Below are 18,450 nucleotides of genomic sequence, written 5' to 3'. Positions count from 1 at the left end.
TGAGGGATGGGCAGCGTGCCGTGCCAGCCCTGAAGTCCCCTCTGGCACCATGGCACGGCTGCCCACCTCAGCCCCTCAGCACCTGCTAACAGCGCAACCACGGGGAAACTGAGGCACGGACACGCCGGGAATGGCGGGAGGGGGCTGCGTCCGCTCTCAAGGCGAGCCTTGGGTCAGGACCAACACCGATTGCCCCAAAAACCTCTTCCGTGGGACCTGCCTCAACCCGCCGGGGATCTGTGCGGGTCGCAGGGGGACGGGGGTCCCGGGGGTGGCGGTGTCGGTCCCGGAGCACAGAGCGGACCCGGGCGGGGGTCCCGGGGGTCCCGGGGGTGGCGGTGTCGGTCCCGGAGCACAGAGCGGACCCCGCCGTGCCCGCGCTCCCCGCACCAGCGCTCCCAGTTGGGGCCCGGCGGGCACTGGGAGCTGGCGCGGGGCTCCCTCTGGCGGCCGCGGCCAGCGCTGCCAGCGGCTCCGGCACTCGGTGCCCGGGAGACAAATCCTCAGGTACTGAGTGCCCAGGCAGCATAATTCTAAGGTGCCTAGGTAGCCAAATTCTCAGGTGCCCAGGGAGACAAATTCTAAGGTGCCTATGTAGCCAAATTCTGAGGTACTGAGGTGCCCAGATAGCCAAATTCTCAGGGGCCCAGGTAGCCAAATTCTCAGGTACTGAGATGCCCAGGTAGCCAAATTTTCAGGTGCCTGGGTGCCCAGTTTCCCAGGTACTGGGGTGCCCACGTAGCCAAATTCTCAGGTGCCCAGATAGCCATATTCTCAGGTACTGAGGTGCCCAGGTAACCAAATTCTCAGGTGCCTAGGTGCCCATTTTCCCAGGTACTGGGGTGCCCAGGTAGCCAAATTCTCAGGTGCTCAGGTGCCCAGTGCCCGTCTGCCCAGTGCCCAAGTACTCAGGTGCCCAGGTGCCCCAGTGCCCAGGAGCTGTGCCCAGGTGTCCCAGTGCCCCCTGCCTGGCTGAGGACCCCTGTGCAGTGCTGCTCCTCTGCTGTCACTCCTGCCCTAAGCAGGGACACGCTGCCTCACCTCCCCAGGACACGTTTGTCACCTGCAGGGATTTCAGCAGATCCCTGGATCACTGCAGCCACTGCCCTCACTCCCTGGTGCTGCTTTGCTTTGTGCCAACACAGCACCTGGCACCCTCACACCTCAAGGGTGCCTCCCAAGTGCCATCCTCGTGTCCCTGGGCCACGTCCCCCAGGTGCCTCCCACCCCCTTCCCAGCCGGGGGCTGCCTCCCTCCAGCATCTCCTGTGAGGATTCCTCGGGTGCCAAGCTGCCCTCCGTGCCCTTGCTGGGGCTGGCACGCTCACACGGGCAGGCTCCAGCCCGCGGGGTCCTGCGCGGGGACGGTCACCAGGTAGCTGGAGGGCACGTAGCCCCTCTGGCCGTCCACCTCCACCAGGCTCCACTCCGGGCTGCCCTTCTTGTCGTGGGGCTCCAGCAGCAGCACGGGCTGCCCTGCCCGCACGCTCAGCTCCTGCGGGCTCCGCGCTGCGAAGGAGAAACCGGCCACCACCTGGGGGAGAGAGGGAGGGATCAAATTAATCTCACTATGAGCTTTAGCTCGGAGCCAGCTTGTTACAAAGCTCTCAACAAGAGGGAGTCCTGGCTGGAGCTGGGAGCCTAGAGAGGAAGGATGTGGCAGTTCCCAGAGGGCAGCACAGCAGTGCCATGGATGGATGGACTGGGCACCCACCAAGGTTCACCCTGGTGCCAGCAGGGGGGACACCTGGAAAAGCAGCTCAGCCTTCCCACCCACACCAGGGCTAGCAGGGAGCTGGTGGCGTTGCTAGAAATGGCCCCAGGGGTGTCCCCCGCTCTCACCTGGAATGTTGGGGTGAAGGTGGCCACCTGTGGCCTGGGGGCTTCAGGGGGAGCATAGGAATGTCTCCTTCTGTCCGTGCCACCGTCCAGGCCCAGCAGCTGCAGCACAGGCTGCTGCACCTGCACGGGGCTGTAGGGCCGGAGTTTGGCAGCAGGAACAAACCCTCGGGGACCTGCAGGACACACACACACACAGGCCATGGGGCCCTGCTGCCTGGCACACACACACGGGCTGGAGGAGACAGGAATGACAATTTGGCTGTCCTGGCATGGCACAGCAGCCCTGTCCAGCACTAGGGGATATCCAGGAGAAATCCCCACCAAAAAGGGAATTCCATGTTTCTGTGTGCATGGATTCTCCTTCCCCAGCCACGACATTTCCCCTGGGGAGTCAATCAGGACACCTGAGCCTTGGAGCTGATGGCAAAGCTCAGGTGGCCTTGGGCTGAGCACAGCCTGGAAGGGAGCACCAGGAGACCATGGCTGCTTTATCCAGGGTAAGGAAATGATTCAGGTGAACCTGGCCCTGGTGCCCAGGTGAGGAGGGGCTGCCCACAGCACCCACAGCACCCACAATGCCCACAGTACCTCCAGCATCCACCAGCCACCTGCTGGTGTTGCCCTTGGTGTCGGCGCTCTGCAGCAGAGCCACGATCTGTCCCCTCAGCAAGGTCAGGTCCAAGTCCCTGCTGCCACTGATGTTGCTGGTCACTTGGTAAAGCTTGTCTGGGCCGTGCTTGCTCACAAGGGAAAGGACCTTCCTCTCCTCGGCAGGGGTCAGGGGCTGGTGGGGAGCACGAGACACACGAGCATTCCATGAGACCCTCAGGGTGCTGAGGCCCTCCAGCCCTCTCCTTTCTGCATCCTTTCTCACATCCCAGGGACAGCTTGAGAGCACAAACTCCTCCACACTCCCTGCTCCACCCCCAGCTTTGGAGATGAGTGTCCAGAACCAGCAGAGCTCTTTCATCCCTGGTTATCCCCAGCTCCCAGGGGCTTGGGGGGATACTGTGGCAACCCCCTGAGCCCACCCTGAGCCACCTCCCCACCAAGGGCATTTTCTGCACTGGGCAGCCACAGTCCAACCCCTCTCTCTATCCAGCTGGCCTGCCCAGCCCCTACCTGTGTGCCAGGGCTGGGTGCCACGGTCTCAAAGGCCTGGCAGAAGGCACGGAGCTGAGCCCCCGACTGCTGCAGGCTGTCCTCCACCACCTTCCAGAAGCTGGGCAGGGGCATGTGCCCATGGGGCAGCTGTGGAGACAGCCTGGGATCAGGAGGGCTCCGAGAGAGGAAGAGCTCTGGGCAGGGCCAGAAGGGAGGCAGGAGGCAGGAAAGGGGTGAGAGAGCAAGAGAGCAGACCTAAATTCACTAAATTCACCTTGCACAGGGGATCAGAGGTGCTCTTCTCTGGCACCTTCTTCTCCTCCTGGTGCTGGCTCAGGCCAGGGCTGTGCTCCACCCCAGGGCTTCTGACAGCCCTCCCTCCCCGGGTTTGCAAACACCAGTGAGGAGTTTAGAGCAGGGAGGAGTTCTGGGAGACATCTCCCAGGGGATGGGGCTGAGGGAGGCTGTTCCCTAGCCCAGGAGCTGTATTTCTCCTCCCTGCCTTCCTGGCAGAGGCTCCCAGGGGCTCTGAGCTCACACTGATCTCTCAGACAGCAGCACATCAATAAATCACCAGCAGTGTCCACACACAGAAAGCAGGACAGTTTCTGACAGTGCAGAAGAGAAAATTTGGCTTTTCCTGGGCAGGAAGGAAATGAGATCCTTACAAATGCTCCACAGGGAGCTGTGTGTCTGCAAGGGCAGGTGGGCCACAGCAAACCTTCAGTGCCCTGATGCCTGAGAGATCTCCCAAGCCTGGAGAAGGCAGCTCCAGCTCAGCCCATGTGCCTGAGGGGTCCCACTCACCTGCTCCAGCTCCTTTTCTGCGTGGTGCAGGACCTGGGCAGCCAGGTCCAGCTGCAGGGCGCTGAAGGAGCGCAGGATCTGCCCCAGGAGCTGCACAGCCACCTGGTTGAAGCGGGGCAGCTCGGCCACCAGCAGGTCGTTGATGGCCAGGTAGGTGTTCATGGCTGCCTCCTCGTCGTAGCTCACGCTGCCCGTCTCGCTCTTCCTCTCCTGGATCTCCTCGTAGTCCAGCAGCTTGTCCAGGCGCTTCTTGACCAGCTGCTGGGGCCCCTCCAGCATGTCTGAGAGGCTGCACAGGGGCTGCCACACCAGCCTGTCCACACGCTGCTTCTGCCAGGTGAGAGCCCCGGTTTCCACGTGAGCCCCCAGACAGGAGCAGCAGCACTGGGCAGAGTTCTGGGGTCTGTGTGGAGGGGGAGCACCTGGGACATCTTTCCCTGAGGGCACACAGGATGCCAACCAACACAAACCCTTGGGAGGGAGCCTGACACAATTCCAAACTTGTGCTCCGTGGAAAGAGCTGGGCAGGAGGCTGGAAGGGCTCAGAGCAGTCTCAGCTGAGCCTCTGCCCTCAGCCCTGCCCTGAGCCCATTCAAGGGCCCTCTGCCCCTGCCTTGGGGTGTTCTGGTCTCCTGCCTTGGGCTGTTCTGGTCTCCTGCCTTGGGATGTTCTGGTCTCCTGCTTGGGGTGTTCTGGTCTCCTGCCTTGGGATGTTCTGGTCTCCTGCTTGGGGTGTTCTGGTCCCCTCCCCATGTCCCTGGAGGCACCTCAGGCACACACTGCAGCTCATCCCAGCCCTGGCTGGGCTCGGGAGCTGTGCTCTGGCTGTGTCCCTGTCCTCCCTTGTCCCCTGGAGCTGCTCCCTCCCTCCAAGTGCCAGGGACTGCAGATGGATCCTGTTACTCGCTCCTGGCTCTGCCTGCTAGGCTGGGCTCCGGGGGACTCTGAGGACACCGGGGTGCCCTCAGCTGCTGGCTGCCAGCCCCCACGGTGCCCTGGCAGAAGGTGGGAGGGCTGAAGGAGATGGGCAGGGCAGGAGCACTCACAAACTGGGGGAAGACGGTGCTCTGGAGGAGCTGGGAGAGGCGGCGGTGCTGCTGGGCAGGTCCCTGCTCCATCTGCAGGTCACACTGGTGCGGGGTGGGCAGCAGGAACGCCTGCAAGGGAGGCAGCACCACGCTCCTTTAGCTCCTTCCCAGCTATCCTGCGTGGGCAGCCCTTGTTAATCTTTCCTGCAAGGTCTTTCCAGCCCAGGAATTGCTGCTGAACCCTCGGCCACTTCCCGAGGCTCTCCTGATAATGCTGTGTCTGGGGATTGCATGTTTTGCCAGCACTCAGACTTTCATTTTGCTCAGATGCCCCAAGGGATTTCCATGAGAAAATCGTAGCAGCTGCTGACCCAGGTGATTTCAGAAGGGCAATTTGTTGCCAGGACTGATCTGGGGACATTTCTGCCTTATACACATGATTAAAGCAAGAATTCCCAGGCTGAACAGCACCCGGCCTTTTCAATCATTTAAGACCTTGAAATAATGATAAGTTTAAGGACGGATTATTCTCAAATGACACCAGCTCAGACAGTGTTGTCAAAGCCTCAGCTTTGGTTTAAACTCCCCTGGACCTGAGCAATCCTTGGGTGTTGTGCAACTCCCTGACACAACATCTCAGCTGCAAATCCCTGAACATTCCCAACACCTCCTGCTTTCCTCAGGGCTTGAAAGTATTCCACAATCCCAAGGAACAGCTCTGGCCAGTGGTCAGGTGTTACCTCTAAGTGGCCCAGGTAGGATGCCATGTTCTCCTTCAGCGTGGCCACACTGGATGCCACACACTGGAACTTCTCTTCCAGGTCGTCATATTCCTTGTCCTCAGTCTGGAAGGAGAGAGGCAGCTTGTCACCAGCCTGGGAAGGGCTGATGCCCATCACTGGGGGCTGAAAGAGCAGCCAGGCACCTGCCTGGGGCTCACAGGGCAGGGCAGACCCTGGGGGGCTCCATGAATCTGGGGAGGGGTCAAACATTGGTGCAGGCAGCAACAAGGCTCTTGGTGTGGTCGTGGTGCTGGGGAACACTGGGGTGTCTTTACTTTTCTGGGGGGCCCAAGGGTCCTGCAAGTCCTTTGGGGGCCAAAGTGCTGCCCTGCAATGCTCTGGGGTGGGGAGTGAGGCGTGTCCCTGCATTCCTGCATTCCTCTATCCCGGTGATCATTGGGATGATGGAGAGGACCAGGAGGCAGCACCAACCACCCCGCCCCATGCTCCATACTGTCCCCACGCTCCCCACTCTGCCACTGAGGCACTTCAGGAGCAGCAAAACGCCCCAGAAACGCCCCAGGGAGGGGCAGCAGTGCCCGGGGTGTGGCGAGGGCTGCCCACCTTGGCCACGATGCCAGCCTCGTGCATGAGGAGCCGGCTGAGGCGCGTGGTTTTCTTGGCGATGGAGTGCGTGTTGAGGCGCGCCAGGCGGGCCCGCAGCGTCAGGTGCTCGGCCTTGCTGTATTTGGTTGCTGCCTCGGGTGGGAGGACACAAAATAAGGGGGGAAAAAAAAGATCAGAAGAGGAGAGTTCATGGCTGAGCAGGCGAGGAAGGTGAGCAGCACGGGGGCTGATCGGCAGGATAAGCACAAGCCACATCAAAGGAGGGAAGGAAAACCAAAAAGAAAGGTGAGCTCCCATCTCTGGGGAGCCTGATTTCTCCTATCCCAAGGGCAGGACTGTTATTCCCAGTTCTCCAGCCCCAGGAATGTGGACAGACCGGTTTTGTCCCCAGCCCCCCATGCCACTCTGCTCCTGCAGCCTTTGGGTCTTGCCCAGAGTGGCACTTACAGGACCAGAGCAGCTCCAGGAGCAGTCTGCACAGTCTGCAGCTCCACCAGGCAGGATTGGATGGAGGGCAGGAGAGCTTTGAACTGATTTAAGTGGGAATTAGTGCCCAGGAGACCACTGGGGCTGGGCTGGGCGCTGTGCCCCCCTCCTGCCCCCCTCCCTGGCCACTCACCCACTTCCCGGCGCCGTTTGTACTCGTTGATGTTGGCATTGACCTGGGCCATGGCACGAGCCGCTGCCTGCAGGGCTGAGTGGGCACTGGAACTGCTGGGGGTGTTCTCCAGGATCTTCCCCAGCAGCAGAGGGTACTTGGTGACCCTCTGCACGGGCATCACCAAGAAGAAGCTGAGGTCTGACGCGCCCGTGTGAGGCCTGATGGAGAGGGGAAGTGCTCAGGGCTGGTGTGGGGCTGCCTTCCTGCCCTGCTGCTCTCCACGGCTTCTCTGGGAGTGTTTGGGGCAGACAGCAGCCCAGATGTTGTGGGGCACTTCTGGCTGCAGGGGACTGTGTCCCTGCCAGCCGCGAGGGCAGTGCCAGCCCTGGGTGGGTGTCCTGCCTCCCTGGGCAGCGCTGTGCTTGTCCTGGGCACGGGATCAGCGGGCAGCAGGGAGGGAGGGTGCTGCCCTGGGACCCACAGGAGGCACCCATCTGTCTTTTGGGAATCACATCACCCATGCCCTCAGCAGTGAACCCCAGGAGCTCCTCCACTGCCACCGCTGCTTCTGGCAGTGTTTGTGACCCCCCTGACAGCTCAGGTCCCCCAGGGCCAGCCTGTGTCTCTCTGATCAATGTGGGGAGGATGTGCCCTCCCTGGGGGCTGTGGATGTCACCCATCCCTTCTTTTGGCATCCATCATAAATATTCTGAACCCAGGGTCCAGGACAGGCTGCCAGGATTTCCACCAGGAATTCCACCACAAAGGTGGTGGCCATGACATGACACCCAGCCTGGTGACAGACCCATGCAGGCAGCTCGTCCCCAGAGGAGAAGGGCAAAGCCAGGCTGTGGAACAGGGACAGGGAGGTGGTGGCTCAGCAGAGGGACCTACACGGTGGCACTGAGGGTGTCCAGGATCTGCTCCTGCAGCCGGGGGTCCCGGCGGTAGCTCTCCACCAGCTGCAGGGCATGGTCATAGCTGGCACAGTAGATCTTGTAGACAGCCTCCATCTCTTCCTTGAACTCCTGGAACAGCGTGCCTGGGGAGGGAGAGAGGGGCTGGACACGAGGATCTTTGCCATGGAAGGGAAGGCAGAGGGTTTATCCCCAGCCTGCTGGAAGGACAAAGCCAGTGGAGCAATGCCAAGCGTGCCAGGGCTCTGCCCCCTGGCACCCCGCAAAGCTGGGCCTGGTGCTGTCCCCATCACCCTGCAGGCTGGGCAGGTCAGCCTTGCCCCGTGGTGGCACCGGCGTGGTGGCACCAGCACTTCCCAGAGGCAAGGCAGGAGCAGGAGGTGGCAGGGCAGGGGGCTGGCACACCCCACACGGGGGGCGCGGGGCAGCCCCTGGCACTGCCCACTTACTGATGCAGAGCAGCTGCTCTTGCCCCTGGCCAGGCGTGGCCTCCAGCCCCTTCAGGAACCGTCTGGAGACATGGAGGATGTCGTCTGTGTTAGAGAAGAGTCCTTCCAGGTCCAGCTCGGGCAGCTGGAGGGAACAAAGATGCCCCAGGCTAAGCCAGACACATCAGAGATGGAGCTGGTGTCTTAGAACACTGCTGGTCACCTTCTACCTGCCCCATGGGACACCCCAGTGCGTGATGCTGTGTTTCAGGAGGCTTTGGGAATGCTGTGACATGTCTGGGCTCCCAGTTTAAGGTCATTGGGTGGCTGTACTGGGTCAGACCAATGTCCACCCAACCCCAGAGCCTGGCTGGTGAGGGGGAGCACAGGAAGGTGGAAGGAGCACCTGCAGTGATTTGGGCATCTCACAGCTCTGGACAGATTCCCCTTCCAGTGATTTGAGCACCTCACAGCTCTGGGCAGATTCCCCTGCAGTGATTTGGGTATCTCACAGCTCTGGGCAGATTCCCCCTGCAGTGATTTGGGCATCTCACCGCTCTGGACAGATTCCCCTTCCAGCGATTTGAGCACCTCACCGCTCTGGGCAGATTCCCCCTGCAGTGATTTGGGCACCTCACAGCTCCGGACAGATTCCCCCTGCAGTGATTTGGGCACCTCACAGCTCTGGGCAGATTCCCCCTGCAGTGATTTGGGTATCTCACAACCCTGGGCAGATTCCCCTGCAGTGATTTGGGTATCTCACAGCTCTGGGCAGATTCCCCTGCAGTGATTTGGGCACCTCACAGCTCTGGGCAGATTCCCCTGCAGTGATTTGGGTATCTCACAGCTCTGGGCAGATTCCCCTGCAGTGATTTGGGTATCTCACAGCTCTGGGCAGATTCCCCTGCAGTGATTTGGGCACCTCACAGCTCTGGGCAGATTCCCCTGCAGTGATTTGGGTATCTCACAGCTCTGGGCAGATTCCCCTGCAGTGATTTGGGTATCTCACAGCTCCGGACAGATTCCCCTGCAGTGATTTGGGCACCTCACAGCTCTGGGCAGATTCCCCTGCAGTGATTTGGGTATCTCACAGCTCTGGGCAGATTCCCCTGCAGTGATTTGGGTATCTCACAGCTCTGGGCAGATTCCCCTGCAGTGATTTGGGCACCTCACAGCCCTGGACAGATTCCCCTGCAGTGATTTGGGCACCTCACAGCTCTGGGCAGATTCCCCCTGCAGTGATTTGGGTATCTCACAACCCTGGGCAGATTCCCCTGCAGTGATTTGGGTATCTCACAGCTCTGGACAGATTCCCCTGCAGTGATTTGGGCACCTCACAGCCCTGGACAGATTCCCCTGCAGTGATTTGGGCACCTCACAGCTCTGGGCAGATTCCCCTGCAGTGATTTGGGTATCTCACAGCTCTGGGCAGATTCCCCTGCAGTGATTTGGGTATCTCACAGCTCTGGGCAGATTCCCCTGCAGTGATTTGGGCACCTCACAGCTCTGGGCAGATTCCCCTGCAGTGATTTGGGCACCTCACAGCTCTGGGCAGATTCCCCTGCAGTCCCCAGGCTGGCAGGGGGTGCCGTGTCACCTGCTTGTCCCGGAGGTGTGCCCGGATGTCGCACACGCACAGCTGCAGGTTGTGCACGTAGCTGGCCTCGGTGCTGATGAGCTCCTCCAGGGCCAGCCGCTGGCTCAGCTCCGTCCTGTCACAGGGCACGGCCTCGGGCACGGCCTCTTCAGCCTCGGCTGCATCCTCAGGGCCGGGCTCTGCGCTCGCCATCTCCGCAGGGCACTGCAGGGGTGGCAAAGGCAGCCCTGGGAGCGGGGCTGTGGTGCCCAGCCCAGCTCAGTGCCCGTGCTCCCTGCCCTGTACCCCCCAGCACATGCCCAGGGCACTCAGCCCATCTGCACGCTCCAAAACCACAAAGGGCTGCAAGGCAGGAGCGGGCTGGCTGCAGACACCCACGTGTGGCAGGCAGGGACTTGCCCACACCCGTGCCCACGCTCCAGTGCCCACGTGTGGGGCTGGGGTGCAGCCAAGGGGGCCCAGGTGGCAGCAGGGCCTGGCAGCTGCCACCCAGCACTGGGACAGTGTAGGGACCCGTCCCCACGGGCAGAGCAGGGTTTGCCACCTCCTCTCCAGCTCCTTGCTGCCAGGGCCAATTGTTCCCTCCCTGCCTTGGCTGCCGGCGCCTGGCACCTTGCCTGGCATTCAAGGGTCCTGCTCAAAGTACAAAGAGTGGTTCTGCAGTGCTGGAACAAGAGATGTTTCTGTGACAGCAAGAGCTGCTTTAAAAGCCACTGGGATGGGGGAGAAGCGGGCAGAGCTGCTGATGCCTCTGCCAGATGCACTGGCAGCCCCTGATACGCAATGCCAGGGCCCTGCGTGGCACAGCACATTCTCCTCTGCTCTAAAATCTGAGCTGATTCCTGACATTTTCTTCTCGGGAAACACACTCTGCTGTAACCGATAGCAGGGAGGATGAGCAGCTCCCAGAGCTCCACAAACAGCGCTTGGCTGCTGGCAGGAAGGCCTGGAGAGAGAGGTGTGGCACGGGCACAGCTGGGCTGTGAGCAGACCCCGGCAGGGCAGGAATGTGCCCAGGCTCCCTGCGGAGGAGGAGAGGAGCCAAGGCAAGGCAGAGTGGCAGATAAAAGCCAGGTGGCACAAGCAGCAGCACGGACTTTCCCCTGCCCTGCCTGCCCAGGCAGTGCCAACCTCCACAGCCAGATTGCACCATGCCAGGTGCCCACTTAGAAGGCTGCAGCCCCTCTCCCTGTCCCCCCCCGGTCCAGCTGACAAGAGGCTGATGCAGATGCTGGTTGGACCTCTGCTTGCCCGACAGGGGTGTGTCACCCTGCCAGCTGCCATCCCTGCCCTCTGGGACTTGGCTGCCTCCCCTAGCTGTGGCATGGCACTGCTTGTGATGGGACGTGGGCAGGAGGAGACTTTTTTTTCTTCTGAGGTGCCCAGGCAGAAGGATTCCCATCAAAGACCAGCGTCCCCTGCCTGGGGTGGCAGCAAAACCTCGGTGGAAAGGCCCGATGTGAGACTCCCCCTGAGCCCTGGAGGGGTGCCCTGCAGCTCAGGGCATGCCAGTGTCGGGGTGTCCCTGGTGGCTGCAGCAGCACCCCCAGAGTGCAGAGCTGCTTTGGGGGGTTTCCCCAGGCTGCAGAAACCCCGCCGTCTGCTCCCACCCCCCTGGCCTGAGACCTCAGAGGGACAAGGGTGGGGGGTTTCCCCAGGCTGCAGAAACCCCACCTGCCTGAGACCTCAGAGGGACAAGGTGACAGTGCCAAACGAAGCCGCAGGATTTCTGGGCAGCGTTGGAGCAGGCAGACAGCGCAGGAGCAGGTTTCGTTTTCCCAGCCCCTCCTCCCGGGCAGCTTCCCGCATTTGAGCTGTCACTGCTGCCTCGGCGGCTGCCAGCATCCCTGTCCCTAAGGGGGCTCCGGGCATCCCTGTCCCTAAGGGTGCTCCGGGCATCCCTGGCCCTAAGGGGGCTCCAGACATCCCTGTCCCTAAGGGGGGCTGCGGGCACTCCTATCCCTAAGGGGGCTGCCAGCACTCCTGTCCCTAAGGGGGGCTCCGGGCATCCCTGGCGGTGACGCGGGGACCGGCCGGGCCCTCCCCGACACCCGCGCACAGAGGTCGCCGGCTCCGGGCCCGCAGGTCCCCCGCGCCCCAGGAGTGTCACCCCCGCTCCTCGGCCAGCCCAGCCTGGCCTCCGCCCCCCGAAAGCCCCGGGCCCGGCTCTCACCTGCGGGCTTGCGCAGGTCGCCGTGCCCGGCCGCGCTGCCGCTGCTGCGGGCGGGGACAGCGCAGCCGCACCGGGCGGGCTCGGGGGGCTCCGGAGCGGGGGTGAGCCCGAGCAGGGGGTGATCCCGAGCGGGGCTGACCCCAGCAGGGCCGATCCCGCCGCTCCGGCCGCGGCAGCCGCCGCTCGCTCGGTCGCTCGGTCGGTCGGTCGGTGGCAGGCGGAGCGGGGCGGTCCCTGCGCACGCCCGGCGGGCGGGGGGGGCTGGCGACCGGCCCGGCTGGCACCGGCTGGCCCCGGGAGAGCCGCCCCGGCACCGGCACCGGCACCGGCACGGGATCCCGTCCGAGAGAACGGCCCCGCTCTGTATCGGCCCCCGGTGCCGCCGTCCCCGCGTCCATCCCGCCCCCGGTGCGCTGTGCCGGCAGCGGGTGCAGGGCAGGGGACACCGGGAGGGCAGGGGACACCGGGAGGGCAGGGACACCGGGAGGGCAGGGGACACCGGGAGGGCAGGGGACACCGGGAGGGCAGGGGACACCGGGAGGGCAGGGACACCGGGAGGGCAGGGGACACACCGGGAGAGCAGGGACACCGAGAGGGCAGGGGACACACCGGCAGAGCAGGGGACACACCGAGAGGGCAGGGGACACACCGGGAGGGCAGGGGACACCGGGAGGGCAGGGGACACCGGGAGGGCAGGGGACACCGGGAGGGCAGGGGACACCGGGAGGGCAGGGGACACACCGGCAGGGCAGGGGACACCGGGAGGGCAGGGGACACAAACTCGCCCCTGCCACCGGTAAGAGGGACAGGTCCCCACGTGTCCCCGGCTCGGATGTACAGCCCCAGCGGTCCCCGCTGTCCCCACAGCCCATCCCAAAGCACAGGGCTCCCGCCGTGTTATCCCAAGGTCAGGCGTGTTCCCGGCACTGCCCCTCTGCTCTGCCGTCCCTTAGCAGCTGCTCAGCCTCGGGAACGGGGGCAGAGAAAACAGAAATGAAAATATAACCGAGGAAGCTCTTGCCAAGATTAGGACATGGGGAACCAGTGCCTACTTGGCATGAAGTTGGTTATTTTTCTCTCGGTGAGGTGTTTGCATTCTTATAAACAAGCTATTGAGAAGAGAGAGGCTGTGAGGCTGCTCCCTTGTCCTGACCACAGGGAGGGGATGGCAGCACCGGGGTTTTTCCAGGCTGGCCCACAGTGTGCAGAAAGTGTCACTGTGAAAAGAACTCTGAGATTTTCAGTGACTCATGCAGGACAAGGCAGCGTCTGTAACTGGATCCAAAACTCCCCATGGGCCAGGACAAGCTCTCTGGCACCTCTTGGTCCCTTTGTGGGACCCTTTCTGGTATGGGCTGGACAGAGCAGCACGGGGACCCACATGCACCTGCTGCACTGGCTCCCAGCCAGTGCTGGTGCCACTAAGGCCACCTGTCCCTCTGCTTGTCCTGCCTGCCTCCCATCCTGCCCACAGAGACAAAACTCATGGAACTGGCTGGGTGGGTGGCTGGGGTAAAGCCCCCAGGAGGATCATCCCAGGCTGGTCTGTGCCACATGGGCTTAGGGAGTGACACGGCCACAGGAGGGACCCACACATGGCTGGGCAGCGAGGGCATTACCTGGCTGTGGCCTTGGGCACACAGATGTCCTTCCTCCCTTCAGGTGGCAGAGGGCTTCAGTCCTTGCCCAGGTGCTCTCTGAAGCAGCAAGAGGAACTTTGGGCTGGCACTGCTCCGATGCCAGGAGTTCTCAGCTCCATCTTACTGCCACATCCAACAAAGCCATGGGGACACATCGCAGCTGCTTTGCTCCCTTCAGCATGTTGGGGATGATCCAGAACAGGAACCACGAGGGAATCCCAGCAGGGCAGAGCTCCCTCCTCCCCCAGCATCTTCATCCCACCGGGCAGGACCAACACCCCCAGCCCCAGCTCCTCCCCGGCCAGCTCACACCACGGGTGTGAAATATCCCTCAGGCATATTTCCCATTCCAGTCTGCTTTTTCAGAGGCAGGATAGCCTGGCTCCAGCGAGTTCCTTGCAGGATGGGCTTGTCCTCCTTCCTGACAGCTCCTTCCCTCAGCACAAGCTGTTTCCTTCCTGCCCTGCTGCTGGCACTTCACACCTCCCGTCCAGCCCGGGCTGGGCTGGGGCTCCTCTCGCTCACCTGGGTGGCTCAGGGAGCACCGGCAGCGGTGTGACAGTGCTGTCACCACTCCAGGCTCCTCAGGAGGTGTGGCAGCAGGCTGGCTGCCCTGGCCCGGCTCTCCTTACACGAGGAAAACAAACAGGCGCCGGCTGGTCGAGCACTGGGGTGTGTGTGTGTGTGTGTGTGTCCCAGGCTGTGCTCAGCGTCTGAAGTGTCCCTGCAGGGTGGGCTGTCCCCTGGCACCCAGCTGGGTGTGCTCCCACCCTGCCAACACCAACCTGGCAAGCTGTGGCAGGGAGTGGGGTGTCCTGTGGGACCGTGTGTGGGATCCTGCCGGGAGGCAGGACTGGCTTCTCCTGCAGCAGAGCCAGCTTTGTGCAACCTCATTGCAAAACTGCTTCTCACAGAGCAGGGTGAGCCACCTCCATGGCACTGCCCAGCCCTCTCCACACCCACTGCCACTGCAGGAGTGCCCTGCCAGCCCTCCTCTGGCAGTATTTAAGGAAAAACCCAACCCCATGAGGCTGGTGGGACTCAGTGCCCTGGGACATTCCTTGTGTGATGAGCACAGCCCCAGCCAGGGCTGGAGAAGCACCCGATGATGGTTCTGGCTCAAAACAGGACGTGCTGAAAGCCTCGGGAAGAGGGAGCTGGATGGGAGGCAGGAGCATCCAGGCAGAAGGCATCACTCACCCTGGAATGGGGTTATCTCCACCTCACATCTCACCCTGAACTTGCTGGCTCCTGCAGAGCCTTCTGCTGTTCTGCCTCTCCCCAGCTACTCCAAACATTAACACTCAGGATACTGGGATGAAAGCTAAAGCCATCAGGGGGCTCTCTGGGAACGCTCCAGACAAGCTGGGAGTCAAACAGGGCTTGCTCAGAAAATAAACACAGCTTCCAGTCGTGCAAAGCACCACAGCTCAGGCTCTGCCTGAAAACAGCAGGTGGGGGGTTCCTCCCCCAGCAGCAGGTTTGTACAGGAAAGTTGCATTTCCTCCATTTAATCTCTTCCATTCTTACTGTTCTTGGGATTTCTTTCCTGTCTAGAAAGGACCTGGTGGAAAGGAAAACACAGGGAGAAAAACAGCAGCTCAAGAATGTGTTCCCAGGTGCACCCTAATCACAAAACTTCCTCCCACGCAGGGAGGCAGGGCTCGGGAGTGGACTTTGCCTGCAGCCCCACTGTCTGTGTGTGCTGTGCAGCTCCAGCCACTGGAAAGGAGGAAAAAGCCTGTGAAATTAAAGATTTTCATTCTGCTGAGCTTGCCACCAGCATGAGCAGCTCCTGAAAAACCACAGGGATGTCATTTCTTCCTCTTCCTCCTTCCCTGCCCAGCTAATGTGCTTAGGAGGGGAGGAGGCTGTGCCTGCCTGTGGGGATGATCCCAGCCAGGTGCTCGGCCAGGGCTCCCAGGGAGGGGGAAATGGTGTCAGCTCCAGGGGTCTGGATGGAGCTGCAGCCTCCAGCCCCTGCCTGCACCACGAGGCAGAGCACAGCCTAAAAATAAGCAGATAGGATTTGATCTAGGCAGAATAAATGAAGAGTCAGCTCTTTATTTGCAAGAGGGTTATTTATGGGCCTAGAGGTGTCCTTCATGCAGGAGGCATCAGCCCCTCTGGGCCTCTCTGAGGCTGCAGCATGGATCCTCCTGGATCCGTGTTTTTGTGGTTGAATCTTCACGTCCACCAGCCTCTGAGGTCCTTCCCTCTCTCCTCTGCTGCCCTGCCTTGCTTTTCTACACCAAGATCTGCATTTCTCTCCCAGGGCTGGTGACTCTGGGCCTTTCACCCACTTGTCACAAATCCCTGTAGCCAGCTGAGCCAGCTGGTGCTGCCAACAGCTCAAGGAGAAAGCCAGAGCTGGTGTGAGAGCACTGAGATATTCACATTTCTGCCCTGACAGAGGACCCTGCTCTCAGGAACATCTTGGAGCATGCAGAGGTGGGCACAGTCCATGGGCACCTGGCTGGAATGCAGGCAGAGATGGAGGTGTCTCAGCACCCTGCAGCTCTGGCAGGAAGGACAGATGTCCCCAGGCCAGTCCAGCCCCACACAGGGCCATACAAACACCCCATGTGGCAGTGCCAGTGACAACACTCCTTGCCCAAAACATCCACAGGGCACCCACTGAGGACCTTCTGCCTGCAGCAAGGAGGTAACAAGATGTGAGAAAAGTAAGAAGATCTCAGAAAATTCTGGTGGTTTCTGCTGATTACTCATTTCCACTGATCCAATACTGATCTCCTCCCTGCCTGACTTTGTAGGATTTCTGCTCCTGCTGCGTCATCACAACCACCCACCCATGGAGCTGGAACTCCACGTGAGCTCCTCCTCCTCCTCCCTGTGGGCACCCCACACCCCCGGGCACCCCGGGCACCCCTGCCCACAGCCACCCCCGGGTGCTGCCGCTCTTCTGTGCAAAGTGAGGGAGTGAGAAGCCAAGGGAGGAACATCCCCTCGAGAGTCACCTTCTGCTTTGGGATCAGACACCTCTGGAGTCCCACCAGCTCCTCCAGGCAAATTCCTGCAGCAGTGGTTGTTCTGGAGCCACAGCAGCAGTGCTGCCCGTGCAGGAGGAGCTGCAGGAGCTGGCTTCTCTTGCTTCAGAGAGAAAGGAGGGGTGGCAGGGAGGCGAGAGCCCCTTCAAGCTGCCGAGCCTGTCCCTGGGCAACCTCCCCATCCCTTTGCCCACTGGTGCACCCAGGAGTGGCTGTGCCATGACAGGGCTCGTGTCTCTGCTACAGACAAATGTGAGAGCCACTGGGTGCTTGTTTCACTGCTGAGGGCAGAAACCCAGCCCAGGGGGCTCAGCTGGGCTCACAGCACGGTGAGGACACCTAAAGCGAGGACCTGGCAGGTCACCAGCTCCAGGCTCTGCTGGGAAGGAGGGCAGGGCTGGGCAGCCCTGGGCTTTGTGCTACAGCCTGGGGAAGTTCATGGCCATGAGCTCTTTCATGCCTGGGTCCCCCTTCATTTTGGGAGAAATGATCACCAGAGGCTTCAGAGAGCTGGGGCTGGTGGGGCTGCCAGGTGCCAAGGCTGAGAAAGCAGGAAGATGTGGCTGAGCAAAGCCAGAAGGCATGAGAAGTGGTGGAGGTGGAAGGAAAGCTCCAGAGGTTCCTGGAGCCTCAGCAGCAGCAGAGAGGCTGCAGGGCCAGCTCATGGTGTTGCCCACACGTCCTCCTCTCCCCACCACGTCACATCAGAGCAGGGAGGATGTTTTACTGAAGAGGAGTTTGTTGTGGAAAAACCCCAGCAGCTCATGCCGTGGAATATAAAATGACAGCCAGGAATCCCAGTTGTGGTGGCACTGAGGTCTGCCAGCTCAGCCTGGTACAGCTCAGCATCCCCCATAGCTGTGGGGTTAGCCCAGCCTGGGTGCCAGGTACAGCTCAGCATCCCCCATAGCTGTGGGGTTAGCCCAGCTCTGGCCGTGTGGAGCTTCCTGCCAAAGTGGCAGTGCCTGTCCAAGGTCACTCTGCCTGTCCACTGCTTCTGCTGAAAGCAGAGCTCCCCTGTGTGCCAGCAGCCACTGCTTCACCTCCTCCCTCCAGCCACAGGGTGGCTGCAGTGTCAGAAGGACGTGTCCATTATTAATGAGTCTCCATTATTAATGAGACTCCAGCTCTTGCAGCTGCCCTGACTCACCAGCCCACGCCCCAGCTCCTCCCCAGGCCATGCTGGGGAGAGCCACCAGCCCTGACACCCTGTGCCAGGTCCTGCTCTGGGCCAGGGGGATCAGGGACCACCCTGCAGGGATGGGGAAGGAAAGCTGGATTGTGAGATGTCCGACCAGGCCTCCCAGCAGAGCCCCTCAGGGACAGGGGAGGGCCAGAGGAAAAACCTGCCAGGCAGAGCAGTTGTTATAGGCAGGAAAGGAAGGGCTGAAATTAAGGATTTGTTTTCACAGCTAGGGGATGTTACCTGTGGGGAACCACTGAGTTTGTCCACAAATTGTCTGGAAAAAGGCAGGGCCAGCAAAGTGACTGTGTTTGACACCAGCACCGAGCTCTTTGGGGCTGCTGGTCCATGTCCCTGAGCAGGGGACAGCCAAGGGAACTCAGGAAAGGACAGGGAAAACACCAAAAAAACAGTCCTAACACTGGTAGCCCAGTGATAGACTCTGAGTGGTGCATCTCCTCTCAGGAAGGGAATCTTGGGGGTTGTGCTAAGTGATGATTTCAAAACGCCTGGAGCAGAGAAAGCAGAAAATCGACTGTTGGAAACGAGCAGGGAAGAAGCAGAGGATGAGAAAGGAAGCCCTGGCACCGTGTGAGCTGGGCTGTGCCCACGCTGAGGATGCTGCCTGCAGCTCTCCCCGCTTCCTTGTCTCCAGAGGGGTGTGGAAGGGGCTCAGGGAGGGAAGCAGGGGTGCCCCAAGCTCTGCAGCAGCCTCTGCATGAGGAATGGCACCGTGGGCAGGAGAAGGGGTGTGATGCAGACCTGCCCTGCCTT

At 61.3% G+C, this 18,450-nt stretch overlaps 1 protein-coding gene across 4 annotated transcripts; it reads right to left on the bottom strand.

Moving 5' to 3' along the window:
* Positions 1–686: 686 nt before the first annotated feature.
* ARHGEF37 (Rho guanine nucleotide exchange factor 37) lies at positions 687–14,005 on the bottom strand. 4 transcript variants are annotated; one of them, XM_039701453.1, is made up of 13 exons: positions 13,465–14,005; positions 9,673–9,876; positions 8,097–8,220; positions 7,625–7,772; positions 6,749–6,948; positions 6,127–6,257; positions 5,521–5,625; positions 4,799–4,909; positions 3,753–4,082; positions 2,964–3,092; positions 2,430–2,625; positions 1,842–2,014; positions 687–1,533 (listed from the first exon to the last, which is right to left on the bottom strand). In XM_039701453.1, the coding sequence occupies exons 2-13, from the start codon at positions 9,862–9,864 to the stop codon at positions 1,324–1,326; spliced, it is 2,049 nt and encodes a 682-aa protein (XP_039557387.1). In that variant the 5' UTR covers positions 9,865–9,876; positions 13,465–14,005; the 3' UTR covers positions 687–1,323. The 4 variants fall into 4 exon arrangements, with proteins under 4 accessions (XP_039557387.1, XP_039557388.1, XP_039557386.1 ...); XM_039701454.1 differs by lacking the exon at positions 13,465–14,005 and adding an exon at positions 11,846–12,243 and having other exon boundaries at positions 9,673–9,899; XM_039701452.1 differs by lacking the exon at positions 13,465–14,005 and adding an exon at positions 11,846–12,242 and having other exon boundaries at positions 9,673–9,911.
* Between the last annotated feature and the right edge of the window lie 4,445 nt (positions 14,006–18,450).

The sequence above is a fragment of the Passer montanus genome, unplaced genomic scaffold (genome assembly GCF_014805655.1).
Source record: "Passer montanus isolate IOZ18808 unplaced genomic scaffold, ASM1480565v1 scaffold15, whole genome shotgun sequence".
In the NCBI taxonomy this organism is placed as follows: domain Eukaryota; kingdom Metazoa; phylum Chordata; class Aves; order Passeriformes; family Passeridae; genus Passer; species Passer montanus.
This window is presented reverse-complemented; position numbering and strand designations above follow the sequence as displayed.